This window comes from Synchiropus splendidus, chromosome 9 (genome assembly GCF_027744825.2).
Source record: "Synchiropus splendidus isolate RoL2022-P1 chromosome 9, RoL_Sspl_1.0, whole genome shotgun sequence".
NCBI classification, from domain to species: Eukaryota; Metazoa; Chordata; class Actinopteri; order Syngnathiformes; family Callionymidae; genus Synchiropus; species Synchiropus splendidus.
Genome location: NC_071342.1, coordinates 21,133,654 through 21,161,067, shown reverse-complemented (window position 1 = coordinate 21,161,067; position 27,414 = coordinate 21,133,654). Strand labels below are relative to the sequence as shown.

Genomic DNA, 27,414 nt, shown 5'->3' with positions numbered 1-27,414 from the left:
GAACATTATGTACGATGATACATCAGACCATAATACTTAAATATTTTTTTCAGGTTGAGAGCCGTAGAGGCAGTGTCAGGTTTTTGGTTTGAAAAAAAAAAAAAAGACTTTTGCAACCTCCCTATCGCCGAGCGTTCAGAACGTTATAAAGCAACAACCTCAAAACAGAGCGCGACCATGATGAGAGACTCACTCCGTCATGGAAAGCAGGACATTTGAAACACATGAGTGATTCAAGAGAAGTGGATTTAGACATCAGTTGCTCTTTAAATCTGATGCCACTGAACATGAATAAGATTTTCCATGCTGCATCATTCCAGCTGGTCATGGCTTTAATTCTCCACCAGAGAGGCCTCTAGTATCCCCAAATACTTCTACGTGTCCCTAAAAAACAGAACATCCTGCTGAGGAAACACTTGTTTTGTCCCCTTATATCTTGTTCATCATTAGTAGGTGAGACTGCACACCTAGAATGAATGAAGTGTTTGGCTCAACTGCAGCAACTGCATCGCCACGTTCAGGACCTCCAATCCCAAATCCTGACCTTCACTCATCAGTTGAACTCCTCAACAGGGAAGGGTCCACTACAGCTTTAAATTACTGTAGTGGATGTGAACCTTGAAGGACACTGTCATTCATCCGAAGGGGTTCCATTTCCCTAACATTTACTTCCCTTTGTCTGCTATCATCACTTGACTGTGTGTAAAGTCTGCTGGTAAGAGGGAAATCCAGCACCAGAAAAGTGCAAAAGTGTTTCATTGCAGAAAACACGATATATATATATTTAACTACAGTTGGGTACAGAGATGGATTTAACAAATGTTGCATCTCAGTTTACCTCAAACCATCTGAGACTGAGTGCAGGCAAAACCAGGATGAGGAAAACTAATCCTTCACATATGTTCTTTGTTGTGTTCTTCAGAAGAAACAATGTTTCCAGTCCAGGTTTTAAAAAAACACAAACAAAAAAAACTGGATTTTCCCAAGCCCCTCCAGCCAGAACGTAAATAAGAAATCATCAGATCAGAGTCTGGTTCTGGCAACAAGGTTGGTCAGGCAGAAGAAGGAAAGGTTTGTTTCCGTGGAGATGTTTTCCAGCTGTGTGCCAAATGTTGCCTGACCGGACTGTTGCTCTGTAAACATTAATCATTGTTTGATAAAGTCCTTTTAGGCTTTGCTGGAAAGGCAACACAGCACACAAACACAGTTGAACTGTGTACTAAACAGTATTTTCATCAAGTTTCCAGATCTGATTTTTCTGATTCTGATGTTGAGGAACTGGAAAACTCCAATTGATGTTTGCCATGTGCTTTGTCTCAATCATTCCGTTTTATGATTTGTGAGCAACATTCCCGTGAACCACAATGTTCCTGGTCAACATTGATGAGCGAAGTGAGGAAAAAATATCATCCTGTCTGTCATCACTTTTGAGGAGTTAAAGAAAAGGGAAACCTTGTTAAGTTTGGCTTATGTCCACGAGTAGCAGCAGCATCACTGTTTTTTCTTTTGGTTTCCTACCCGAATGTCAGTGATTTAACATCATCCAGCTTCAATGGATGAAAATGCTTCTAAAACTTTTTATTAACATTATCCAGTTCTTCAGAATCAAACTTCACAACATTATTCAGCCCAAATAGTAACAATATACACGGAATTTGTCTCATTTGGAATTTGTCTTTTTCACACAAAGTGAAATAGAAGAAGAACAGAGTAAACAAGAAATAATAAAATAAAAGTGTAAAGTAAATATTTTTTAATCACGTCAATCCAGCCCTTCTCAAGGAGTGTGGTGCAATGCCTTTTGCAGTGGGAGGTGTTATGTGTGTCCAGGTTCAGGCTGTACAACGGTGAAAATACATTGATAACGGATCACTTGCTCTCCACAAAAAAAACAAACCCGTTATTACTGTATATTTAGCTCTGTAATTGGGAGATGTCGCCTACATTTTTAAGTTGGAAATAACCAGAAAATCCAACAGCTTCATTGTGGCTCAGAGATGTTGTTTTTGAAAAAAATAAAATACACACTGAGAGGGTTGGGTGTGTTTTACGTATTTATTTTGTTGTTCTTTGTTTGTTTCCTCGCTTGTCTCTTTATTTAAAATGACTTTTTATGTATATAAGGAAAAAACAGATAGCATAATATGTTGCACATCAGCATGTGATTTCATGCTCACAATAAAAATATTGAAATGGAAGGGACATTCCCACAACAGGAGCCAGTGCAGCCATTGTCACCGCGAGTGAGGCAATGGCTACGTCCTCAGTAGACTCTCAGAAATGATTTAGCGTTATTAGATCAGCTCTTTATTTTGTGATAGTCAAGAATTTGACGTTTGAAGTGCTATCTTACTGCATTGTTGTTGATGGATCCAGTTAATTTATTTAATGATCAGAAACGACAAGCAACGGGTTCACTGTTCAGTCTTATTCTTGCTCTGAAACATGTTCTTATTATTATATGTGAATTTAATTTATTTTTTTTCCCCTTTCGCTATCACTTGGGGATTAACAAAGAACAAAACAATAATCTTCAGAGTGCTGTTCAAGTTTGTAAACAAGTAAAATGAACAGCTCTTTTGTTATACGTATCAGTCATTTTTCTGCCACGACAATAAACAATAATATAATAAATTTAAGTAAAAATACCACAGGTGGAAAGGTTTTCTCTCCCAGGATGAATGGGATGAATGGGATGAATGTTAGAATAGTGGCAGGTGTCTGTGGTTCCATTTGCATGTTTACGATTGTTATGGTGGAGGGAAGAAACTGTTCCTGAGTCTGTTTTTGTCCGCAGGGCTCTGTAGCGCCTCAGGTTATTTGCCATAACTGTGGATGTGTACCCAGTTACCACCAAGTACACGAGTACACTGAGTCTCGTGGAGTATTTACACAGCGAAGTTTGCTTTGTTTTCGTATTAATCTTGTGTTGAAATATGGCCATAGTTTGATGAATCATAATTAAAAATAATAATCTATTGGCAGCCCTAGTAAATTGCTGTCCACAAGTGGAGGTGATGTATAAATACATACATACATATATAGCTGGAAAGAATTTTATCTGAAGCAAGCAGTAAAATTGACCATGGTTAAATATAGACTAATATATACTTATTGATGATAAATTAAAATATAGAAATATGCTGGGTCGTTTTCATGAGTATCATGACCATGAGAATTAGTGTTCAGTGCTGGTGTCTGACAAGCTGAACACGTTGCAAAGGGGGTCCACACTACTGTGTCCGAGAATGGATCCAGTGCGTGGGTGCAGCGTGGGTGCAGTGATTACAGTGCTCTGGCCCTTTAAGAGCGCCAAGCGCGCTCATTGGCCTGCTGACGTAAGAGCCGAGCAAGACTCCAGCCTATCCTCTCCACACGGTGAAGCCCATGGTCCTGCCACAGTCCTGCTCTGGGGTACGAGACGTTCGCGCTGCTGGAAGCTCGCTGAAATGACCCGCAGAGACCCTCCAGCACTGGATTAAGACGGTAACTTCAGTCATGGCTCCCCGGGTGAAAGAGTAGCCTCCCCGCAGCGCCGTCGCCGAGAGAGAGAGCGCTTGCACCGCAGACAACTCCTCTAGATGCACCGTTGCTGAAAAATATGCTCCAGCCGAGCTGCCTCAACCCCGGCTTCAGTCGCGAGTCCCCTGCCGTGTAACCCGCCTCGCTAGACCTTCTTCTCCGTGTTCGTTCCACCACCTCCTACCTGTGAAGTCCGCCGTGTCCGAGCCACCTGCGAGCACAGAGCCATGGCAGGGACGACCGCGCAGGGAGCAGGAATACTGCTGGTGACAGCCAACGTTGGATCCCTCTTCGAAGATGTGAGTTCTCCTCCGATTCGACATGCAAACTCTTTCCTTCCATCAGCTGGTCACGACTCGTGTGTGCCAACTCAAACACACACAAACACAGCAGCACTTTGTGTTTGAAGTGTGTCATCACTGACCCACTTCTGTCCTGACCAAGACAGCTGTTGGGAGACTTGAACTTCGGAGAAGGATGTCGCTGCAGCTCGCACGGTCTTTGCATCACTGGAGCCACAAGAGAAAGTCGTGTTGTAGCTGCTTACTTACTGATATACTCTCTACTAAGTGTCAAACTCAAGGCCCTGGGGCCGAATGCTGACCCCCCAGTGAGTCCTCCGCTGTTGTCATTCAAATACTGACAACATTGAGATTTGAACGCATCTGTTTAAAGGTTAAAGTTTGCCTGTAAAGCTTTCTAACTTTAATATAGAGCATTCAAAGGCTGCTAAATAAACATTTACTCAGTTTGGCCCCGGTTTTAATTGAGTTAGACGCCCCGACCCCGGAGCACTTATGTGGACTGGCTGTTTGGTCCACACACACTTTGGGTCTGTGGGTTAGATGTGCAACCCTGTAAACTTGTTCAAGAAACAAACGCTTCAACTGGACCACATCACAATCTGTTTTTATTGTGGCATTCTGACGGAATGTCTTGATTCATCTGTAGCCAACAATATAAGCTTTAAATGAACAAAAGACGACTGTCAACTGTATTGTCTGACAAAAGTGGAACTCTCTAAAAGTCCTTCAGAGAGTCATTGACTCTCTAAAAGTCTAAAGTTGATTGTGTGCGCCTCTTCTCAGCACTAACAAGTAGTAATCAATAAGTAAATCAAGGGCTCCGTTTACCTGTCATTTAATAACATTAACAACTATAGCCTTCTTTTATTAACACAGTGCTCCATGTTTACACAGGTTTCCAACAGATTACATTCATAATCCCATTAATAACTTTGAATAGAAGTGTGTTTACTGTTCAGTTCCAACTTTAAAACTCCCTAGCTGACCCTAAAATAGAGGTGTTGAGAGCTAGCTGGCAGCTGCCACACTGGATGTTGTAAAATGCTGTGAAAACGCTGAGGCTGTTGGGATTATTTGTGTCTCTGTCATGGGATTATGAGCACAATACTCCCCGTGTGTGATTTTTATTTTTGCCTTGACTGGGTTTCAACTTCATTCAGAATATTTCTATTGCAGCGAAATGCTAGCAGCAACATACATTGATCTTGGTTTGCTTTTTGGATTAAGTCTTGTTGGTTCAATCTTTTAATCCTGTGAGACCATAGTTATTAACTAAGCTTCAAGTTGGTGATGCATTTTTTTGCCTCTAGTCCAAGTCATGCGGCTAATGTCCAGACCTTTCTGATTAGAGGGATTTAAATGGTTTGTAGACTGGAAACACAAGTGAAGCCTGTGCAGCAGCTTTTCAGTCAGGGAGGGGTGCCTAAAAATGGGTATCTAATTCAATAACACAAACTGTCAAAGTATGTAAAGTGTGCTTGAGAAACAGCTTCATAGTGATGAAAAGTTGGCTGTGCTGGTGTCTGAATCATTTGAGCGAACTTTGAGATGTTGGTGTCCTGGGATGGACAGGAATGGAAACGACTACCACAGTCTCACAGATATACGTACTTGGCTGGCTGATTCCGTACAAACAGCTGGGTAAAGGCGAATCCACAAACCCATTCCTCTACTCTTTATGAAAAATGGGGGGAAAAATGATAATTCCACCTCTGTGTGAGGTACTGAAGACATTTCTGTTTTAAGTAAACAAGGTTCTCCCCAGCACCATAGGAGCCCCGTACGCAGACATTTTGACCCCGTATGCTCGAGAAAACTCAACTGCTTTTGTCAGCAAGTATTCTCTCTTCTATAAATGGTGTCAGTTGTGGTATGACCTTGTGGAGGTGGAAAAATTACCGTCACATGATTTAATTATGAAGTCAAGTTCTCAGGCTTTTAGCGAAGATTTTAAAACAAAGCCCCGTTCCCAGGCCAACTCTTTAACTGACATAACATCTTGCTTTGTAAACATCTATTTGTACAAAAAACTTTTAATAAAAACAAACAGCTGAGTGAAATAACGAACATATTCTGTGAAATTACCGGGCAGAAACATCCTTTTCATGGACACCAGTGTGGTGCTACAAGTAGGGCATTATACAGGCACTAGTGAAATGTAGGGTGTCCTGCTGAGAATACAGGGTGTCCAATTCATCATGTTTTGCAGTTCAGGGTGTCCCCAGCTGCCCCTCTAGCCTGGAACTCTTTTACTGGAAACATAGAAAACATGATGTTGCGTGACGTATAACTTCAGAACAGCCATAATATTCACTGCCTTACTGTCTCCTTGGTGATCCTCTCTTGCTGATGGGACGTGACAAGAATTCTTTTGGTGAAAATGGTGTCAGGACTAGTGTTCCCTACATAGTGTTCTTGTTTTGTTCGAATAATATTATGAAGCCCGGCATGAATAAGCCAGGAGACTATGAGGGAAGGGTATGAATTATGTTTAATGGACTTCAGAGTGCTGTCAGTTATGTAACATCATCTATCTGTAATTTGAAGACCAAAATTGAATGTATTTTTTTTTTTTCTAAATAGTCGTGACTGAAGACAAAATAGTTGGTCACTACTCGATAAACCTGCTCCGTCTCTTTTTAGTTGAAACCAAATAGCAATAAAGCTACAACAGTCATACAGTCAGTATATTTAAATTTGAAGACGTCATGTTTTCTCTTCAAGTTTATTTGTCAGTGCTTCCTTGTTGCTTTCTTTGTACTCTGAAAAGGGAGTTATGCTGTATTTATAGCCATGAGGAACTTGCTGTGAATATCTAAGTCTTATCAGGAGTCCGGACTCTTGCCTCACCTGCTGTACTTTGGAAGGGAAGCTCCTTCGCTGTAGGAGGGTGCACACTGCGAATCGCTTCAAGTTGAAACACTGAGTGTCACTTTCTGTGTTGTGTCAACAGAGAGTCTCCCTCTTCATCGCTGTCACCTGCTGCCACCAAACACGTGCCTATAAATAGCACGCCTTATTTTCTTTCTTCGCCTCCCTTCCACTTGACTCTGAACAAACCGCGATGCATATTATTTCCTCGTACGAGTGGTCATATCCAGCGTGAGGCTATTTACAGCCTTCAATGAGTCCGCTCTCTCATGATGCAGCTGAATGAGGTCTTTGTCAACTCCTTTTTCCACCATCCAATTTGCTCTTCATGCGAGGATTCAGGGCGGTGTGACTCGATCCCACACACTGTAATTGTAGATAGACTTTTAAAGGCAGTTTCAGTCTTCTCATAGCTTTCTGAAACGCTATAGAACCTTGTGTTTGCAGCCATTACTAATGCAAACTTTCTCGTAACCGCCTCACTGTTTGAACAGACAGCAGCTCCTTGCTACTGTTCACTTTCATTGTGTCCTGAATATAGTTGCCCTAACAGTCCCATCACTTGTCCCGTGCGTGTCAGTCTTCTCAGGTCCTCCTACAGCTCATTAGCTCGGTCTGGACCTGCTGCGCGGGCACCTTTCCACGCTAATGATAGATGCCCACCTGAGCTTGGATTCCTGTCCCTCTCTGACCAATTAGTCTTTTCTAGTCATCTCTGTCATCTGGCAGCTGAGCTGTGTGCTATCTGATGCTGCCGTCATTCTCTATATATAGACACCCGTGCTGGATCTGAATTCCTGAGTTCAATAATGTCGTTTCAGTATTAATAGAACAGGAAGTAGTAGCAGCATGTGATGTGCGACCATGGGGATAAACTTTCACTCTCAGCCCTAAATTAGAGCTCAAACTGTTTATGCCTCTTTTTGTGAGCCCTTGCTGTGACTGTGACTAAAGGCTGCGTCCCACAGTTTCCCTCATGTTGCTTCTTTTGCCAAAGGTTCGTTGGAGTGTTTTGCTGCAGTCAAGAGTGGAACAAAGTTTCAAAGAAATATGTGATTTGAATTTTCCCTCTCTAATGTTCAGGCTGTATTGTGGTCAAATAAAGCAGTACTTTAACAACTAGAAATATGGGGGGAAGAAATTGCTGTCACTCAATTGCAAAAAAAATTCTTTTGATGTCACAAACCCTCATTTCACAGGTGACACAGGTCAAATAACTTGTGTAAAATGAATGAGCATAAATATTAGCTGCTATATGGATAAGTTGCTGCTTATGCATTTCTCAAATGTCTTATGCGTTGGACTTCCACCGTTTTTAAATGGTTGCAAATGTTCCTAACTTACTATGCATAAAACGTTTGCAGGCTGATTTATTTATTTTTTTTGTCTTATTATTTATTAGTTGTGGGCAGTTAGGCAGTTCCATGTACTTTTATGTGGCGGTACTCTACCATTAACAGAACGAACCACAGGACACCTGCATTCAGACAAACACACACAAGCTACGCTGCATCGTCGCTGAGAGAACATACATCTACACATCTCACACCCAAGTCTACTCCAAATTTGTATTGCCTTTATCTGCTTTAGAAATATTCATTTGGAGAGTTCTGGCTTTGACTGTGTTAAAAACAAACCCCAAATTTTCTTTTATCGCGTTCATCACTCCTCTTCTTGTCGGTGGATAAGCTTGGCTGAAAACAGTGCGAGCCGTGCTGCTGTTGATTCTTCGACCATCGCCCTCAAAAGAGCAGGAGACTGCTGTCATGCTGCAGATGCTACCAGTGAGTCATCATGGATCTGTTGTTTCCTGTTGCTCTCTATTTAAGCTCCCTTGTGTCTGCCCTCCTCTTAATTAAAGAGTACAAGCTGTGAGTTGTCTGTATTGTTCCAGGATTTATCTGTTTGGGCCCCGGAACACCAGGTTTATCAGCCTGTTTTCATGAGCGGTATCTCCAGGTGTCTCGCCAGGTCGACGTGCTCTGGACAGACTGTCCTGATACAAGATGGAGGTGTGGAGACTGTGTTTTTTGTAGTGCCTGGGTGTCCCAATTACACAGTACATATATTTGTTTCCATCAGAGCACTGTACAAAAGTCAAGTTACTGTAATTTACGGACTATAAGCCAACTTTTTTCTCGCGGTCTGAACCCTGCGTCTTATACTATGGCACGGCTAGTATATGTATTTTTACATGTTGAAATCAGATGAAATCGGAGGTCCACAGCTAGATGTGAGGAGTTCATGATTCAAGTTCAGAACATTGCACATTTGCCATTAGACAAAATGTTGGTTTGTGTTATTTGAATTTAAAATGGTTCTTATTTCATTTGTGTAAGTGGGATGTGCTAAAAACTTGAGCTGTTGGCCGTATTTATTTAACACAAGTAATTCAACCACCGTTGCTCTCCCACTCTGCTGATGAAACAAAATCAGCAGATAAGGTGAAAAGGTCTGTCAGGCGACACTTTTCATAATTCAGTGGAACCTGCTTTTTTTCTGCTGAACACTACTATTTTGGAAATTTGTACCTCACGATGAGTAATTCTTAGGCAAGAAAGGGCTCTTTCCTTCTAGACAGCTCAAACCTGATGTCTGTGTAAGACAAATGTTTTCTCTTTAGTTTAGAACATTTTTAATTTTTAGTTAATTTAGAACATTGTGTTGTTCACAATGTCATCAACTTCATTCATACTTTTACATGTCCGTCCCATTTGAATTGTTACGGCATTAAACAGGTTATTGACTGCTCTTTTGTGCCTCCAGGACATTCGTTGATGAACTAGTTTTGCAGGACTCTGTCGACTTGTCCCTTGAAATTCTGAAGAAGAATGAAAATTAAAAGTGGCTTGATGAGTATTTCCCTCGAACGTTGCTTGAAACAAACATATGTTTGGTTTTAAGACAGCCATCATTTTGACTGTACCTGCATATTGCGATTCTAAAGACACAAACATCAAGTCTGAACCTGCTGTGATCACCTGAAAATGAATTTCATTTAACTCATGTGATGTCAAAGTAAACTTCACAGGTGATTGTACTTTAATGCTGCTTTTACTGTATATTCCTGGGACAGTTATTTACATTTCATGTATCTGTGAATGTAGCCTTTTATACATCAGTGTCAGTTTGCTTTTTATTTGGTTAACCACTGACACAGATCTACCTCTGAGCTGCTCTACTCTCTATCCAGGCGCCAAACATTCTTCCAGTAATTTAAATACTCAAAGTAAATAGTTGTTAATTTAATTGTAAATGAAGGCAAATCTCGGCTCTGACTGCTTTAAATGTGGCATAATGCGCTGTCAGTCAAAGGCAGAGGGAGACAACACTGGCAGATATACGGGACGAGAGGAGCTGAGAAGTGCATTAAAAAAGGAAGAAACTGTCCAATGTCGGGTGCATGTCAACTGAACACCAAGTTAAACATGGCCGGTCTGTGTTTGACAAAAAGCTAGTTTAGCCATTTTTTGTACAAAGTTTTGTATAAACCGTCAACATGAGAAGTAAAAACGTCATAAAGTGAAATTTTAAGATGATAGTACAGTGCACATTTGGGACTTGTCGGTGCAATTTCCCACATTTATAGTTGGGGCATGAGCTTGGTAATTCAATTCTGCTTTAACATTTTGCATTTATTTTCAATCCAGAATTCAAAAGTGTAGCCATAATTCGTGGAATCTGGAATACAATTTATGATGAAGGATGTAATCTGAGGCCTCTGCTGTCGCAGGTTACCACTGTATTCTGTCATAATAAACAGTCTCTGTCGACAAATCCATCGATTAGCCACATAATTTTATTGATAAATCATCTGAGTACGAAGCTTCGCAAAGCAATTGAATTTTTAACACAATTGTCACGGTCATGTGCCCCCGAGCAAGATGGAGGATGCTGGTATTACAGCCATGATTTATATCTATTAGTTCCTTATGCTATGTGAACGTTTTCCAATACGATGGTCAATATAAACTGTTTAAGGAAATGGCATGTCATTATAAAGTGAAATGTCATTTCTGTTAATTCGTGATTTGTAATATTTGATAGCTGCGACAGTACTAGCCCGTCCTCTTTTACCCATACACACTTGGAGCTGCACACATTCCCAGCAGGGCGACTGTTTATTCAAGTGTGTGTCGCTGATGTCCAGCGTGTAATTCTCAGTGCTGCACTCACCGTCAGAGGGGGAATATTTCCCAGTTAAGGCCATTGTTTGTTTTCCACCCAAGCTCAGCTTGGACGTTCAAGCTGCTCCATCCGAGTCCTGTGCCGTCGTTGCTGCAACTCCTCTTCGTCTGCTACTATTACTGCATTCCTATGAATAGCAGGAAGATTTCATCACACAGTTCTGGTGAATTCTTGCAGTTCTCATTTCACAGATCACTACATACTCAGAGCTATGTCCAGTTCCTCAAAAATCACGTTAAATTGTCACAACAATGTGTTGCAGCGTTCCTCATCACGCTGCATCCATTTGTTCTCCTGAATTGTGGGATCGTGATTTAAGCTGATTTGTGTCCTTCGAACATAAGAGCACAGATCCAGCTGTGGATTGTGCAGCTCGTGTTAATGAATGCATCATTAGTCCACCCCCTCTGATGAATGACAGCTCAGGAAAAATACATGGCTCAAGTCCATGATGTAGAAACGTTTCATTTTGCCTGAGATGACACTATAAAGGGAGAATGAAACTGTCAATGTTCAAACCACATGTAGAATGTTTGGTTAAGAACCTTTTTGATATTCTTGTGATATTTTATATTATATTATATATTATATAAATAAGTTTGTATAAGCGCTTCATCTAAGAATTTGATAGGAATTAACATGTTATGAGAGAGCACAATCGTGAAATAAACAGTTACACAATGAAAAGGAATACTGTAAAGTCTATTTCCACTGACATTTTGCGCTTAGTGTAACCACTTTGCCACAAACATGGCTAATAATATGTGTAGCCACAGCAGTTATGGTGTCCACTGCATGTAAACGATAAGGCCGCAAATCTGCGTAAATTTGTCCTTTGATCGGACAGTCGTGGCATCATAAATGCCCACATCAGCGCTGATAAATCGACTGGCTCATCGATCGGTGCAGCTCTACTCAAGTTGGCTGCAGGCTACTTCTTAGGACCAAAAGCTAATTTTCTGTTAGAAACATGCCAGAAAGCACCATAATATTGTCCACCTCCACAGCACATTATGTGATCAGCTTGTTTTGATGTTTCCACTCAGCTTTAATACGTTTGGTCACCAGTGTATCTTCAACAAAGAGATCATTTTCTGAAGGCATCTCCTTTAAGCTGTGGCGATGTGTCCTTTACGGAAACCCTATTCTGTTCAGGGGGGATTCAGGGGCTCTGGTGTAAACCCTGGTAGTACAGGCTGGCTTAGTGCTCTTGTTACTCCAGCTACATTTTCTCAGCACCCAACCAGCATCTGCCTTTACACTGTCTGAAGGTCTCGGTGACAAATGTGAAACTTCAGCGAACTGTGCGGTCAAATGATTGGTTATGTGAGAGACAGTCAGCGTAGTGATCACCAGTGAAATCTGATGAATTGTGCAGACCTGTTGCTACAAGGATCCTTGAATTCTATTTTTTTCTCCCATAAATCTTTTCTTTCTAACTCTTATCTATTTTAAACAGCAGATCCCATTTTAATCGGCCGATTCCGCAATTCCGTCCGTGATTGTGGAAATCATGGGGCCCTGCCGTTGTTTGAGACAAGGGGAGGATGTTGTTCTGGATGTTGTGATGTTGTGGGTGGGAGCCAACCTTCATTGGTTGTTGTGAATAAGGAAAATTAAGAATGCTCATGTCGCTCATGTGCTACAGTTCATTAGTATTTGCTTGTTAACTCTCAGCTCAAATGTGTGGTTCATATTTGAACTCAATATTTTTTGGGTTTCTGGTTAAATGTGTGATGGTCAGTTTTCAAGTCCAAGATGCCCTTGCACCCTAACCAACGTCGGTGGTCACAGACAGCTCAGTCAGCTGTGCCAGTGGAAAACAACATACTACATTCTGATGTCTCCACAGTAGCTTCTCATTGGAGTAATGAATCTTAGATTTAAAAAGATTATTTTTTCTCTAAGAGCCTAAATGGATTGCAAGAGAGCAGTTTGAACCAGTTTTTTCTCGTGCTGAGTCTTCTGGGAATGCTTTTTTTCTGGTTGGTTAGTTTGACCAACTTGTCTGAGTCCCCTTCTGTTCTTGCGATTTCAGGCTATGTTATGACTAAATGCCATTTATTACCAGACTGGTTTCAAAGAATTCTCACAAATTTGCGACGGTGGATTTCTTTGCCTGTGCTGTGAGTCAAAAGTGAACTCATAGCTGTTTCGTAGAAATGGATGAATACACTTACTATTACTAACACTTGGAGCTGTGTGTAGAGCTAAAATGCTTCATGATTCCTGTTTATTTGTTGGGTGGAGGTCTGACAACTCCCCACTGACTTCCCTCTTTGTTCCACTGATCGACACAGTCTTTTCCACTTCCAGCACATTCATGTTTTTGAGTTCGTGTGTGGTCACTTTATCGCCACTGGCTTATCAGTTGGTCCGACAGTCAAGTTTCCACTGAACAATGCAAAACCTCCCTTCACTTTTATGAACTCTATATATAGACATCCACTTTGGAGGTCGTCACCTTTCTCTGAGGGTTCTTTTTCAACTTGATGACACGTCTACTACTCGAACACTTGAGAAAAATAACCTTAAATAGTTTCACTGGCTCACATCCATGAACTGAGAGTCCAGTTTCTGACAGTTGGTCAAATTGAAGATGACTAAACACAACGACATGCAGGCATTGCACATTTCTTTTGTGGTGATATTAAAACTATTCAACAGTTTGGTCTATCTTGACTTGCCTTCCTAGTCACAGCTGTCATCTTCATGACCTCATTTATCCCCGTACCTTGTTGGATGTAATCTTCTGTTTCTTCTTCCTTCTCCAACGACGGTGGAAGTTGTTGAAGTTGGTGAAGTCGGCTTATAGCAAAACAAGCAGCAGTAAGTGAAATTTAAAGGACACAAACTTTAGTTTTACTTCATGAAACTTTGAAACTGTCACTGCTGAAGTAGTCAGGAATTAAATTGAAAAACATGAGAAAATGGACGCCCAAAAATTTCTGATCATTATTGCTTGGTAGTCCCCGAATCGTAGTGCCATCATACTGGTTTCCATGAAAAGGGTGTTACTGCCCAGTGATTTCGCTGAATTACTTAGAAATGTGTCGATTGTCATGCCTTCGTGGAACCACGGCTCTTCCATCGCAGGTGCCATATTTGCTTTTGGGTGAAATCTTGCGGTTATCCACATCTTGCAAGTCGCATTGCTCTGACTGTGCCGTTATTGAGCACTGCTGTTGACGGGAAGTCACACCTCCAAATTCAAGATCAACTTCTCAGTCAGGAAAGGATGGAGATGAGAACCTTGCCTTGGTGGAGGTCTTCAGGTATCTTGTTCACAAGTGAGGAAAGGATGGACATGGACTAACGGATAGGTGCAACATTGTCAGTCATTACTCACTCTTTGACAACAAGCTTAGCTGAAAGACAAAGCTCTCCATTGATGGGTTGATGTCACCTGTGGTAACCAGCTTTGTAATGACCAAAGAACAAGATCACAGATTCAGGAGTTTTCTCGGCAGGATGTCTGGTCTCTCTCTTAGAGATAGAAGTTCAGTCATCCAGGAGAACCACTGCTCCGCAAAGTGTTCCAGGCACCGGATATGCCTTAGATCTCTTGGTGGACCTGGGAAGATGTCAGTGTATATGTCCTGGAAGAACTTGGACGTGGAATCACTGGGGGGAGTCTGGGTGACTTTCGCTAGCTGCTGTTGCAGTGACCTGAACTTTGAGACGAGGAAGAAATGGGTGGATGGAATAGATCCTGAAAGACGTGTCAGTCCTTCTAGTTCACTAAGGCCCCTCAATTAGAGTTTCCAGAGCACGTTACGTTACGTTACGTTGTACTTTCAGGTTCATGCTATAACAAGATTTTTGCTATACCATGTCTTCCTAAATGTTCCCAATTACACAACGGTGAGTGTCACACTGTCATCTGTCAATCCACCCTTAGGACCTGAGTTCTGTTCAACACCTTGCTCGAGCTAACCAACAGGTTGGTCCAAGGAGCTTTGAAGTCAGTTTTGAGAAGCATGATGTGTTTAATCGTTTTCACAGCCGTTTCCTTCTCAGTTTGGGTGTCCGGAGTGATGAAGTGATGCCTGGGCTTGCCTTGTGTCCAGCTGATCTCTCTGACTCCGGCCAAAAAGATGTCCAGCCTTGGTTCGATCTTAACAGACGGCTCCTCTACTTCACACCTCTTTATCACCCTCTTTGGCTGGCATGAGGCTTGTCTGAGAGAAACAACTCCCTCCCGACCGTCCATCTATCTGCGTGCTAATTCTCATCGCTTAGCACTTTATGGTGAGCTGCTCCGTCTGGGCGACAGATGGAAACCTTGTTAAATTGTTGAATCTAAAATGTTTATTGTTGAACAAATTTCAGCTGATTGCACTGAAGGAAGGAAAAAAAAGAATAGAGAGGCTATTTATAGACTCCCTGTGGACATAAAACTGTCTGACACGAAACAGAGCCAGCGTTTACAAGGTCTGGCATCTGTTTTCTACTTCTGTCTTGTAAAAGACGTGAAAAATGATTTGCTCTGCTCTTCATGGTGTGGCACATTTTCTCTTTACTAATTCCTGTCATGGAAACACTGAGCAGCATAGACGTCGATCCAAAAATATCCTAACTAGCTTTTTTGTTCTTTAAATTTCCCTCACTTCATCTAAACCTCATTTGAACATGAGTTACTAAACTTCACTCACGAGGTCTGTCTGGTTTAAAAGATTTTCTTCTTCATAGTACAATAAAGATTTATAGTTCTTCTTGAATTGTGTGATCCATATAAGATCACAAATGTATCCACACCATCCAATGCTATATTAAGTCTCGCACTGTGCTGGCTGTAGTGTCTTCTACTGTTCTTCCACCAGAAGAACTTTCTACTGGACCATCATCCAGAAGTGTTAACAAGACCTTCTGTTTTCTATATCCCACTGGAGATTCTCTTGTTAATCTCAATTTTGTTTTTCGTTTTTTAGTGGAGTCACATATAATTTTAGGGGCTTTTAATTGATGTCAGATCTCAGATGATCTCCACAGTTGGTTTGCAAGAGAATTTTCTAATTATGTGGAGGAGAAATTTATCTTATCAGCTCTTCTGTTAGTGCTGTGTGGAAAACATTCCCTGAACACGTCCTTTGTGGTGATTGGTCAAAAGCAGAACCAGCATCAGTCCGGGGGAGAATTTGATGGCCGCTGTAAACCACAGTCAAGGAAATATCATGGAATTTAATCCCCTAAAAACATACAGGCTGTTTATAGCTACTCTTAGGATCAGATTAACACAAAAGAACTGTTGCCAGTGTTTCTCTCAACCGTGTTCAATCAGGAAGTCTCAAGCCTCACAGTGCAACTGAAGGAATCCCACAACTGTCCCAGTATTGCGTCACTTGGAACTTAAAGAAAACGAATGTTGACTCACTAAAATGGATCTGTATGTCAATGTGTAGTCTATATAAGCGCTCGATTGCGTACTCCACACCAATATGGGAGGTAGACATTTTTGCTTACATTTTGCTTTTGCACAAAGGCACAGTCTCAATTTAGAGCCAAGATTGTACGCTCACTTATGTGGAGTGGGGAAATTGATCAACAAGAGAAGATGGTAGCAGTCGTTGGCGTTTACAACTCACCGGGCCAGAAGCAGATCTGATGGACGCAGAGACTGCAAATCTTAATTTGCTTTCAATATACCTTCACAGTCAATGAAGGGCATCAATTCTGCCACTTGAATCCCTGTAATTTTAGACCTGTCTCCCCGATTGACCTACTTTTTCCATTTATCTTGATAGATGTGGGGAGGTCTCTTTGTAAGTAGCACAACAAGTGCCAGCCTCCAAACTGTGGGGCTGGTGGAGGAGAGTTAGGCGGCACTAACTAAAAGTAGTCTGTGCAGAGCTGTCACAGTTGCAGAAGGAGGTACAAGGGTTGGCTGTTTGTGACTACGGGTTTTGCATGGTCAGCACATGGACATGCGCGTCCCATTAAAGCAACACAACTGTACATCCTTTTCTCAGCCTGCTGCATGTGAATGAAATGTTGGGCAGAAGGGTGTGAGCTTGTTTTCACTCTGGAACTCGGAGATTACAAAGACCACCGTCTCCCTAATTCCTGTTTACGTGTGTCTCAAGAAGACCAGTCTGCACTCCTCATCCTGTGTGTGCAGACGGAGTTTCCCTGCTTCGTCCTGTCTTATTGTTCGCATTCGTTCCCCTGAAAGGTCTCTGGAGAGTCGCTCAACGAAATGATCGAGTGATTAATGATAGATGTGACCTCCTGAAGGCATCAGTGCTGTTTGAGAGTTGAAATGGGACTGAAATACATGCAAGTTTGGGATGTTTTCCTCAGGTGAACTCCAGTTTTCATCATCAGCCCACATCTCGGCTCCCACTCATCTACATGCTGCAGTGTTTCTGCTCGCTCCATTCTCAGGCCTTATCTTCCAGTAGCTGCAATGTAAAACATCTCGGACTGAAATGACTGACCTCTATAAGTGGATCAAACGTGGTTTTCAGGGGGATCAAAACCAAAGGGATGCCATAGTTTTATCTTTTTCCTGTTTTTTTTTTTTTTTTTTCTGATGTTTCTGTTCAAGTTCAGACTTTTTCTGTTGATGCGGGCTAGATTTAAATTAATTGATACATTTATTTTTGATGTTAAAACTGTATCCTAACTGTTTTTCTGATATGTAACCCTTTTAGGTTTTATTATTTTTGTTATTTTATTCATTTAATTTTATCTAATTTAATATTATTATTGTCTATTATTGTCAACTATTTTCTACGCTCTGCTTTTTCAGTACTTGAGTAGTGACCTTTTAATGTCAACCATAATCTTTTTTCATTTCATATCTGAATGGTTAATAAAAAAATGCATTTCATTATTTTTTACTAAAATGTTTTTTGTCATACTTTTGTCAATTGCCTTTTCAAGTGTTCTACACATTTTTTTATTGCCTTAACATTTAAGTGTTTCACTATTGAGTTTAGTGACGGAATCACGGACTACTCTTGAGTTCCAATGCGACCACCTACAGATGTCAGCTCTTCAATGCAGTTTTTGAGTTATTTTGGTCATGATGTTGAAAACTACAGTGGGATCAGGACTTCCAGGTGGATCTTCACATCAGCTCCACAGAGCAGCAGATCTTGTTCTTAATATTAACAACACGCCTTCCATGAACAAAAACCTGCCCCTAGTGTTCCACTGCGTTTTAAATTCCATGACAGGTTTTCTTGACTGTTTGAACTCTGTGGAGATCCAGCAGCTCGTCCAGTGTTTATTTTGGAATCCCAGATTTTTTGGCAGGCAGCAGAGGTCAGTGCTGGGGGCGGTCGTGCCTGGGAGTTGTACTCTAGATTTGGACATGCTTTGGATCAACTGAAATACAGTCTGGTTTATTTTGGATTTACCTGCTGAAGTGTTCGGGGGGCTCCCTGTTGTTGGACGGAATCGGTGTGGTGCTTGTGTTGAAACAGTTTCGTGGCGTTTAGGTATCAAAAAGAGGCCAAGCCCTCAATTCCCAACCCTGTCTTTCCCTGCTCAGCCCTTCCTCTGCAGGAAGAGTCCAATTATAGAGATACTGGACCATAGTGAAAATGTGGTAGTCCATGAAATGTCTTCGGCGTCACACTGAGACGATGTTTGGCCGGCCTCAGTGCAAACAGGATGCTGTGTGTCGGAGAGCGCGCAGAGATAAGGAGGGATGGCGCGAAAGAAGGAAGGAGCAGAAAAACAATGGGGTCAAGGAACAACGGGGCAAAAATAGAGCAGACAGCTGATCCGAAGATGATTTATTAATGAGGTGGGGAGAAATGGAGCAGCACTTGAGTTACAGTACCAGCAGTTGAACAGGAAGTCGAAGGCGACGCTCTCGTCACCTTATGGAAACCTCATTTGTCTGATAGTCTTCTCGGCTTGACACAGACGTTTCCTGTTGCGTCCTGTGAAATGATAGCCTTCTGTAGCTTTGTTTGCCTACGAAATTAACTGGGTTCGTCTTATGCTGCAGTCGTAAGTGCACAGCCGATGAACACACACACTCTCACTGGTTTAGTGAAAATTTGTCGTAAATATGCACACTCGCTCGCTGAAATGATCACACGCACAGTAACAAACACGCCCTCGCTCTCACGTGGAGTCACGAATGCACTTTTTCACAGACGCTCACACACTACGCTGAACTTTCATACACATGCTGATGCACGTAATTCCACGTTCTACTGACACACAAACGTACACACACTGACACACATCCTGTCTCACGAATGCCAGCGCTCTGAGAAGAACATACTTTCTCTCAGTGGCTGCTCATGCAGACGTACACAAATGCACATGGACTCATTCATATATGCGGATAGACAAAGTACAGAAAACCAGCATACAAGAATCACATGTTCATACAAACTCAAAAAGGAATGCAAGCACTCACCAACAACCAGACTCAAGTGGGAATACACACAAGAAAGCCAGGGCTCACACATATGCACGCATACGCTAACACACAAGCATTTACACACAGAAACATAGTATAAACACAAAAATAAAGGCAGACAAACTTCTTTGTCTTAAACTAAATTGTCTTCACTCTTTGCTTCTTTCTGCACAATTATTATAGAGCAATTTCTGCTTTTTTGTGGCCACTTTCTTTTAGCAGGTTGGTGCAAGTCGGGCAACTAAAATAAAAGACACAAAAAACAGGAAGCTTATAGACGTGTTAGAGCCAGTTCCTCACTGAGGTGTCATCGATTGAGCCGATCATATCAGTGTCCAGAATATGTTAAAATGTCTGGTTATTAATAATGAAATCTTTTTTTGTGTATAACAAATTGTTGCATGTTATGAAAGAATGGTGTAATTTCCCTCTTTTACCAACCCCCCCAACCACACACACACACACACACACACACACACACACACACACACACATTAGCATGTTTCTTGAGGACCTCTCATTGCAATAATGCTTTCCGTAGCCTCTCCCCCTAAACCTTACCAGCCAAAACAAATGGCTAATCTTAACCAGCACTCTGAACCAAACTTGCAACCAATTATTTAAAACAAACTACTTTTATGGACGTTTTAACCCTTTAATCGTTGTGAGGACAGGCCAAAATGTCCTCACAAAGCAATCTGTCCTCACAAGAAGGTGACTTGTCAAGACTTGGCACTCACAACTGTGGCAAAACATGCCCACACACACGTGACTCACAAACGCATATACATTGTGTCTCATTTATTTATTGACACACAGGAACTTTCTGTACATATATACAGAAAGGCAAGCTCAAACAAACAATTGTACACAAGTACATAGAGACATATCTCTTACATACACATATTCTGTTGCTCAAACACACCCAAAGAAATGCTAGAACACATGCAAATTTGAACAGAACTATGACAATATGATCCCTAACAGCCATCTTGGAGTGTTCTGTGAAGGATGTATCATGAAGATGGACCTGATTATGGTGGTTTTTGTCGTGTTTTAACGGAAAAATCCCAAAAAGGACACTCATAAAAACAGTAGTCCGTTGCTCGCGGAACCGGTTGGATATATGAAGAGACAGTCCGGGTGGGGACGGCTGTAGATGGGAGAGAGATTTACTTTACTCATTTGATTGAAAACCACCATTTTTTCTGGATAGTGTGAAGGTCACAAGATTTGTACACGTGCTGCCAAGACCAAGGTTTCAGAAACACTGCGACACGAGTCTGCTGTGTTTAAGCGATTAGCTCGGCTTCACTTTGCTTGTGGCCTTTGATAAAGGCGACGATTATGGTCATTCAGTCCTAAAAAATGCAGTCCACTGAGTCTCAGAAACCCCAGCAAATTCACCAAAATCATAGATCTCTATTTAATCGCATGACAAGCACTCGTGTTGTGCACTGAAACAGCGTTGGGAGATGCGTTGCTCCTCAAGTCTTTGATAAGCAGCCTCTTGTGTACTGCAAGGTTGCAGGCTCTTCAAGCTGGCCTTGAACTTCCTCCACACTTTGATATCAGCTTCTTTATAATGATAGAGACGCCTCTCAGGAGTCAGCTCTGCTTCCTCCCAGTGGAGGTTTGCGCTAATGAATCCCATAATAGAGCTCTTTAATGTATGGTTACATAAAACACTAAAGGGTTACACCTCCGCCACCACAGAGAGGCAGCTAAAGGATGCTGGTGAAAGAGCACTCACGCAAGCCCATTCTGTGGATCACCTGATGCCTGCTGCTTCTCAAGTTCTTCTTCCTCCCCTTGTCTTCTTGCTCACTTGGTGGTCCTCATACTGCTCATTCAGGCTTCCCCCTAATGGCCAACAACTTCTCTGTTTCTTTCCATTTCTTGTGCAGCCATGTCTGAGCTCAGTCACAGGACCACCAGGAACATTTTTCAATTCCGGTCATGTTCTCTAATCCTTGCCTATAACAGGCTTAGTCACCGTGTATGATTGTATGCCTTTCTTGGACTTGGTAAATGGATTTCAGCGAGTGACTGAATAAGATGAAACACCAATACACAGTGCGAAAATGTCAATCTCCTCTTAGGATAAGAAGGAAGAATCTTATCCTAAGAATCGTATCCTTTTGCTGGCTGTGTTGTTTGCACTGGTGATAGACTGATTTGGCATGGGAAGAGAAGGACTGAAGATAAGGTAGTAAAGTATTTGGGGTCCATCATCTGGTTGAATCGCTTCGATATGTTTACTGGAGTTTGCATCAGGGCCCCTCGGCTGATCACTGATCCTCCAAATTTAAAGATATTTCTCCCAATTGATCAGTGCATCCCTTGTCACTTGACTCCCTACTCAATCATAAGTATTAGGGTTGGCTCCAGTTCAAATTGAAATTATATGTTGGATTATACTGTGATGCAAAAACAAGTTCCATTTGGTGTATTTGAATGTCTTTCCACTGTTGTCAGGAGATCTCCTTGTTGGTCAATCAGCATGAGCCCCTGCTGACTCAGACTCCACGTACCACCAGCACACTAGGAGAGAAACTCTCAATAACGTGTGGACAAATATGGTTTCCATTTACAGGAGCTTTTACGATCCTTTGTTTGTATCAACCTGGTGTCTCTGAAATCATTATCCTTGAAACGGTGGAATAAATTTGTCGAATACATTCGTAATTTTATTTCTGATATTTTTGCAAATAGATGCTGACCTAATCTTATTTTTCCATCTTAAGATCTGTCCAGTGTCACCAAGGAACCTCTCTTTCAAAACAAATAAAAAATAGAAATGTCAGTCTATTTTTGTCACAGGTCAGACTGAGTTCAGCTTTGCTCCATTTTCCTCATGCCGCCCAGCAGTTCTGTTGCAAGGTTGAAGAGCAGTGCGAAACAGCAAGCAGTCGTGACATGAACCGGCATGCTCTCGAGGTGGGATGGGAGTGGGTGTGTAGAGGAGCCTCACGTGAGGACCATGTGTTCCTGCAGTTTACCATTGGGTCTTTAACTGGGCGAACCGTTGACATAATCCCCCCCCCCTGCAATTACAGTCAAGTCTCCTGCTGTTTTAGCAGCGGGACCTTGGTTGCTCTGAAATGCTCCCCCTCCACATGTCATCAAGAGCTGTGCGCTGTTGAGGTCTCAGTATGTCAGGGGCTTGTCTGGATTTTACAGTTGCAGGACTTGTGAAGCCTGTTCCTCTTGTTTTATGTGTATATAGCATATAGATTTGTCAACTTCTTGGCTGTACCTTTGGAATTGGCCACATTCTAGTTCCTTACCATGACGGTTTCTAGATTACCTGGCTATTGTGGATGTGAGGCGGCATCAAACTAGTTACCATATAGCGTTCCTAGACCTATGGTATCTTTCAATCCATTTATTGTCTTCCACTTATCCTAGGCCAAATTGGAGGGGGGTTCCCAGTCCAAATCCGATATGTGTGGTGATGTCCCGTCAAGATGTCTGACATAGGGAAACAGTGTTTCTACTCTGAGTTTCTGCTTCAATCTCTCAGAGAGAATCCAGAAACCAGGAGAGAAAACTGAGAAAACTCCTGAGAGGGGGATTAATGGTGCATTTATCATTATGGAGGTAAACTAGCCAATTTATCGTGATATTGATTTGAGGTCATATCGCCCAGACCTACTATTTTCCCAGGAACCAAATATTTGAGAACAGAACTGGGTGCCAATATTAACAGGGTTTGCACCCCATACTCTCCTCGACCACCTGTGGACATTTGGGGTAGCACTGTGGAACACCTTTTCAAAATGCCCGAAACATATGTAAACTGGTTGGTCAAACTTCCCACAAGTGTCCTGCTGAAGGTGAAAGCTTGTTTTGTGAAAAGTAGGCCAGCTTGGACACGACTTGAGCAGAAGGAAGTGGAGGTTTATTTTTATCTTCGTGCCCATCTAGTCCGACTTTCTCATTAATTGTGAATTAAGTTCAGGCATTACAAGGGCAGAGAAGAGGAACCACCGCTGTAGATCTGGCTCGGTAGCCCACTTTCTTTCTTTGGCTCTGGCCTCCGGGGGATTGGTCCAGGGGGCCACCTCCTCATGCCCAACATCTGTTTGCCGGCGTGACGGCACGTTGAAGCGGGCATCTGAGTGCCGTAGAAAGCACATGACACATTTTCAAGACCTCTCAGCCCCCGCCGAGCTGATTTTAGGACATGTGTTTCAGTCTGAGAAATGGTCGTCAGATCTCCTTTGACGTATGAACTGGGTCACCTCTTTATTCAGCTGTTGCTCGTGTGTAGCAGCCAAGAAGCACGTTTTGAAGCATTCTCATGCAGACTGATCAACCGTGTGATGGAACGTTATCATTCGTGAGACCTGGTTTTTGAGAGACCTGACCTTGGGGGAAGCATATGAAGTTAAGAGGCCTAGACATCTCTCTTGCAAGAAACTTCTCCTCATGTCCCCCAATTGGACATGGCGAAACACCTGACCCCTTTGGGTATTACATATTTATCAGGAAAGGGTTTTACTTTAAATCTCCCTGGGGTGACTGGCCTTCCATCCGGTTAGGACTGGGACTAACATGTTAATTTTGAAAATTTTATTTCAAGGAAAAAAGCAATTGATCCAAATAATGCATAATAATCACATGTAAAGATTTAAGGCCAGGTCATCGCCACATCATCTAAGCAGCAGTATATGAAATTCACTTTGTAAATTATTTTAATGGAATCCCGCCCTTACTGGGTTCTCTCTTAATCTTTGGGCCACCATCCAACTTGAACTCCACCGGGTGAAAGATCTCATCATCAAAAAGCATTGGTGAGATCTAAAGTAGTCTGACCATGTATTGATAAAATGTAACATAATGAACAAGTACAAATTCTATGAGAATCAAAGGAGTGTTGAGAACACTCTACTGTACTCTGATACCACACTTGCTTTTGCTCTACAGAGTCGGGGTGTGGGGGAACACCTACCCCAGTAACACCAGACGAGTGGTTCTGCTACAGAAGAAGGCTATTAGAATAATGCACCAGGCAGATTACAGAGAACATACCAATGACCTGTTTGCTTAAGCAAGAGTACTGTAGTTACCTGAGCTAGTAGAGAGACAAATGCTGTTGGTCAAGGTCAAATTGAATGCAAGGCCGAGTTGTTATGCAGTGTATCTACTAATAATGGCAACACAGTGTCTCAGAGGATTGGAATTAAGATTTTTTTTACATAATACCATGTGATGTTGTTCCGAATCCAATGTAATAATCTTACATTTAGTGACAGACTCGAGGAATACTTGACAGACGGCTACTCAGCTACAATAATGTGCTTACCAGTAATTGTAAGTTGGTGAACTCATTATCTGTGAACAATATTTTGAGGCAGCAGGCGTGGATGTGTCTATGTGGAATACCACTAACCAGAATTTATACCTGTTTATTATATTTTATTTTTAGGGGATTTTCCCCAGCCTCTCACCCTGTACCTAACCATCCAAAACACATGGCCAACCTTAACCATAACCAACTTGAATCCAATTATAATGACCTAGTTATTTTGAAGTCTTCATCCTCAAATTCATGATTGCTAGGACTGAAAACCACCCTCCATCCCCTCTGCACGCACGCACGCACGCACGCATGCATTCACACACGCACACCCACAGAGTGAGAGAGACAGAGCCTAGTTATCCACATAGGACGATCTCTCCTTAAATGGTAGACAGCACTGGACCCTGTCTCTGTTTCCACTGCACCACCGAAATAAAGTCCAGGTCTGGGAATAGCCTTTTAGAGCGGAGGTGATGAGGGAACATGGGAAATCTGGATACACATGGCACAGAATGAGGTCATGGTGAGAGCTGGAGATGATTCGTGGTGGATGATGGGTGACCTTGAGGTCGAGGCAGAATACAAAGATATGCTTTTCTGTGTCATCCCTGTCTGGTCACATGACTGACTTTTCTTCTTTTCTTCTTTCAGCCTGACAATCTACAGAAAACATGGCTGAGGGAGTTTTACCAGGTGAGTGATCCTGCTTTTCTCAATGGAGCCATCTGAAGTGTATTCACATTGTGTGTCACTGCTCTTTCGGGTCAGGGGTTTTGTCATGAAACATTGTGTTAAGATTTTTAATGTGTTTTAAAAAAAGTTAATGAGGAAAGGAAGGATGATAAAAGTATAGCCTTTGGGTTATGAACAGTTAAAGTGTCACTGACATGCAGAAATATGCATTGCATTGAGCATGTGAGCCTAGAGTTTTGCACTTGTACTTTACCGTGTTGCCGTCGTCGTCCGTCCGTCTCCCGGCCCTCCACGTTCAGACATTCCATCCTCTCATAATAGTTGTCACTTTCTCAACATTATGATTTGAATCAAAACCTGCTGTTCTTACTCAAACACTGTTGACAGGTCCTTCATTATTCGCTGACATTCCACCACATACTATTTTTTGGTAACTCCAGTGACCTCACCAGATGCCAGCGGCGTTTGACCCACTCATGACCCACTTGTCAGAATGACATTGTAATTTATGGTAGTATATGAAATCTAAATCGAATTGAATTTCTTGTTTACATGAAATGAAAATTCAGTATTTATTCTTTCTCATTATATATTAGTTTATGTCGATAACAAAAAGACACCAGTGTTGACCCTTTTTAAAGATTTTTTTATTTTATATTCAGATTTACTTCAGGTTTAAGACTTTAATTTTGATGACTTGGGTTGTTGCAGTCAATTATGGGACTTGTTCTATAAGCAGTTGGTGCTGGTGCTTCATACCGGTGGGCCACACCAAGGGGTACTGTGAGCCACGTATCTGAAGCAAATGAATTATTTCTTGCTCCAGAAGTGAATGAACTATTTTGTTTCCAACTTCTGTTGGTCTTATCATCGTCAGCAACCATTCATTCACCATTAGCCTCATTCCTGAATCAGTTCTGCTGCTGCTGAAATGCGGTCGTGTGTGCCATGTGTTTGTCATGAGACTGCGACACCAACCTCAAGTCTGACCCACTTGAAGCTCCTTTAGTGATTCGACCGCTGACGCACGGCTCGGCCCTTGTAGCCGCACCGAATGACTTATTGATGAATTCTTTTTTTTTTTGCTTATTTCAGTAATGTCATGTAGTGAATTCATGCAGCGCTCTGATTTCGATCATCACATTCTCACCCACAGACAGTATCGTTATTAAGAAAAAAACAGCTTATGTTTCGTATCGTACCCTTTCATCTGTCTCTGACAAACCACAACTCTTTCCAGTGGTGCGACTGTGAGAGAGGAAGGGAGGATGCAAGTGAAGGTGACGGCTTACAACCGAAGTAGAACCAAGCTCAGAGGTGTTTTCAACACACTAAAACAATCAACTTATCCTGTCGTATCACATTTGGCACTGATCTTTGTAGCAACAGATGACATGGCAGAGCCACTTCCGTGGCTTTAGCAATTTTTTTTGTCCACAATGGCTTAAAACTCAAAATAAGCTTTTATGTAGTCATTAGCACAGTAGTCCTATCTTGGCTAAATGTTGTGTAATGTAATGTTGGGCCTTGATTGTTTCAATTTAGAATCAGATTATAAATTCAAATTACTTTTGCAAGCCTTTTAGACATTTTGTTTTCAGTTCCTCTGGAGTCCGACTTGTTTCTAGTGGTGCTTCAAACGATTTTCGTGAAAACGCCAGTAAATGCTGGTTACTGCCATTCATCACCGATCATAAAAGCGATCACCTGTGGCAGTCTGCAAAGGCCTTGTGTGCTGTGTTGTGCCACCTCCCCCTTTCCCTTACACTGTGCAGGCGAGCCATGGATGGAAGGTCACCACAACAACCATGTCAGCTGTGGGGAACTTTTATATAGTGTGTGATTTCTCCACCATTAAAAGTGGGAGCACTCGTAAAGTATAGTGAGTTTTTGGAGGCACACATCGGAAATGAAAGACTGCTGGCTTAGCAGCATTAAGGTGGCAGTTAACATTAAGCCCCCGCTTAGCAAACACTCGACTGTTTGAGTCTGAGAGTCAGAAGGTCACATAACCTGAAAAGTAATTAATTCCACTGGTCTAGATGACCAGCCTTTCTCAGCTTTGGAAGACAGTGGCTCCCTCGCTTGGAGTTCTGCTACGTCCTACCAGGACGTATATTTCTCTGACATAGCCATCTGAC

The 27,414-nt window shown here is 42.0% G+C and overlaps 1 protein-coding gene across 2 annotated transcripts in view; it reads left to right on the top strand.

The window, feature by feature from the left end:
- The first annotated feature begins 3,377 nt into the window (after positions 1 to 3,377).
- Positions 3,378 to 27,414, top strand: part of LOC128764591 (inositol polyphosphate-5-phosphatase A) — a 131,134-nt gene continuing 107,097 nt past the window's right edge. For both annotated transcript variants that reach the window (XM_053874493.1, XM_053874492.1), the window contains exons 1-2: positions 3,378 to 3,821; positions 25,232 to 25,273. In XM_053874493.1, the coding sequence (XP_053730468.1) occupies positions 3,750 to 3,821; positions 25,232 to 25,273 (114 nt within the window). In that variant the 5' untranslated portion in view covers positions 3,378 to 3,749. The remainder of the gene's footprint in view (positions 3,822 to 25,231; positions 25,274 to 27,414) is intronic.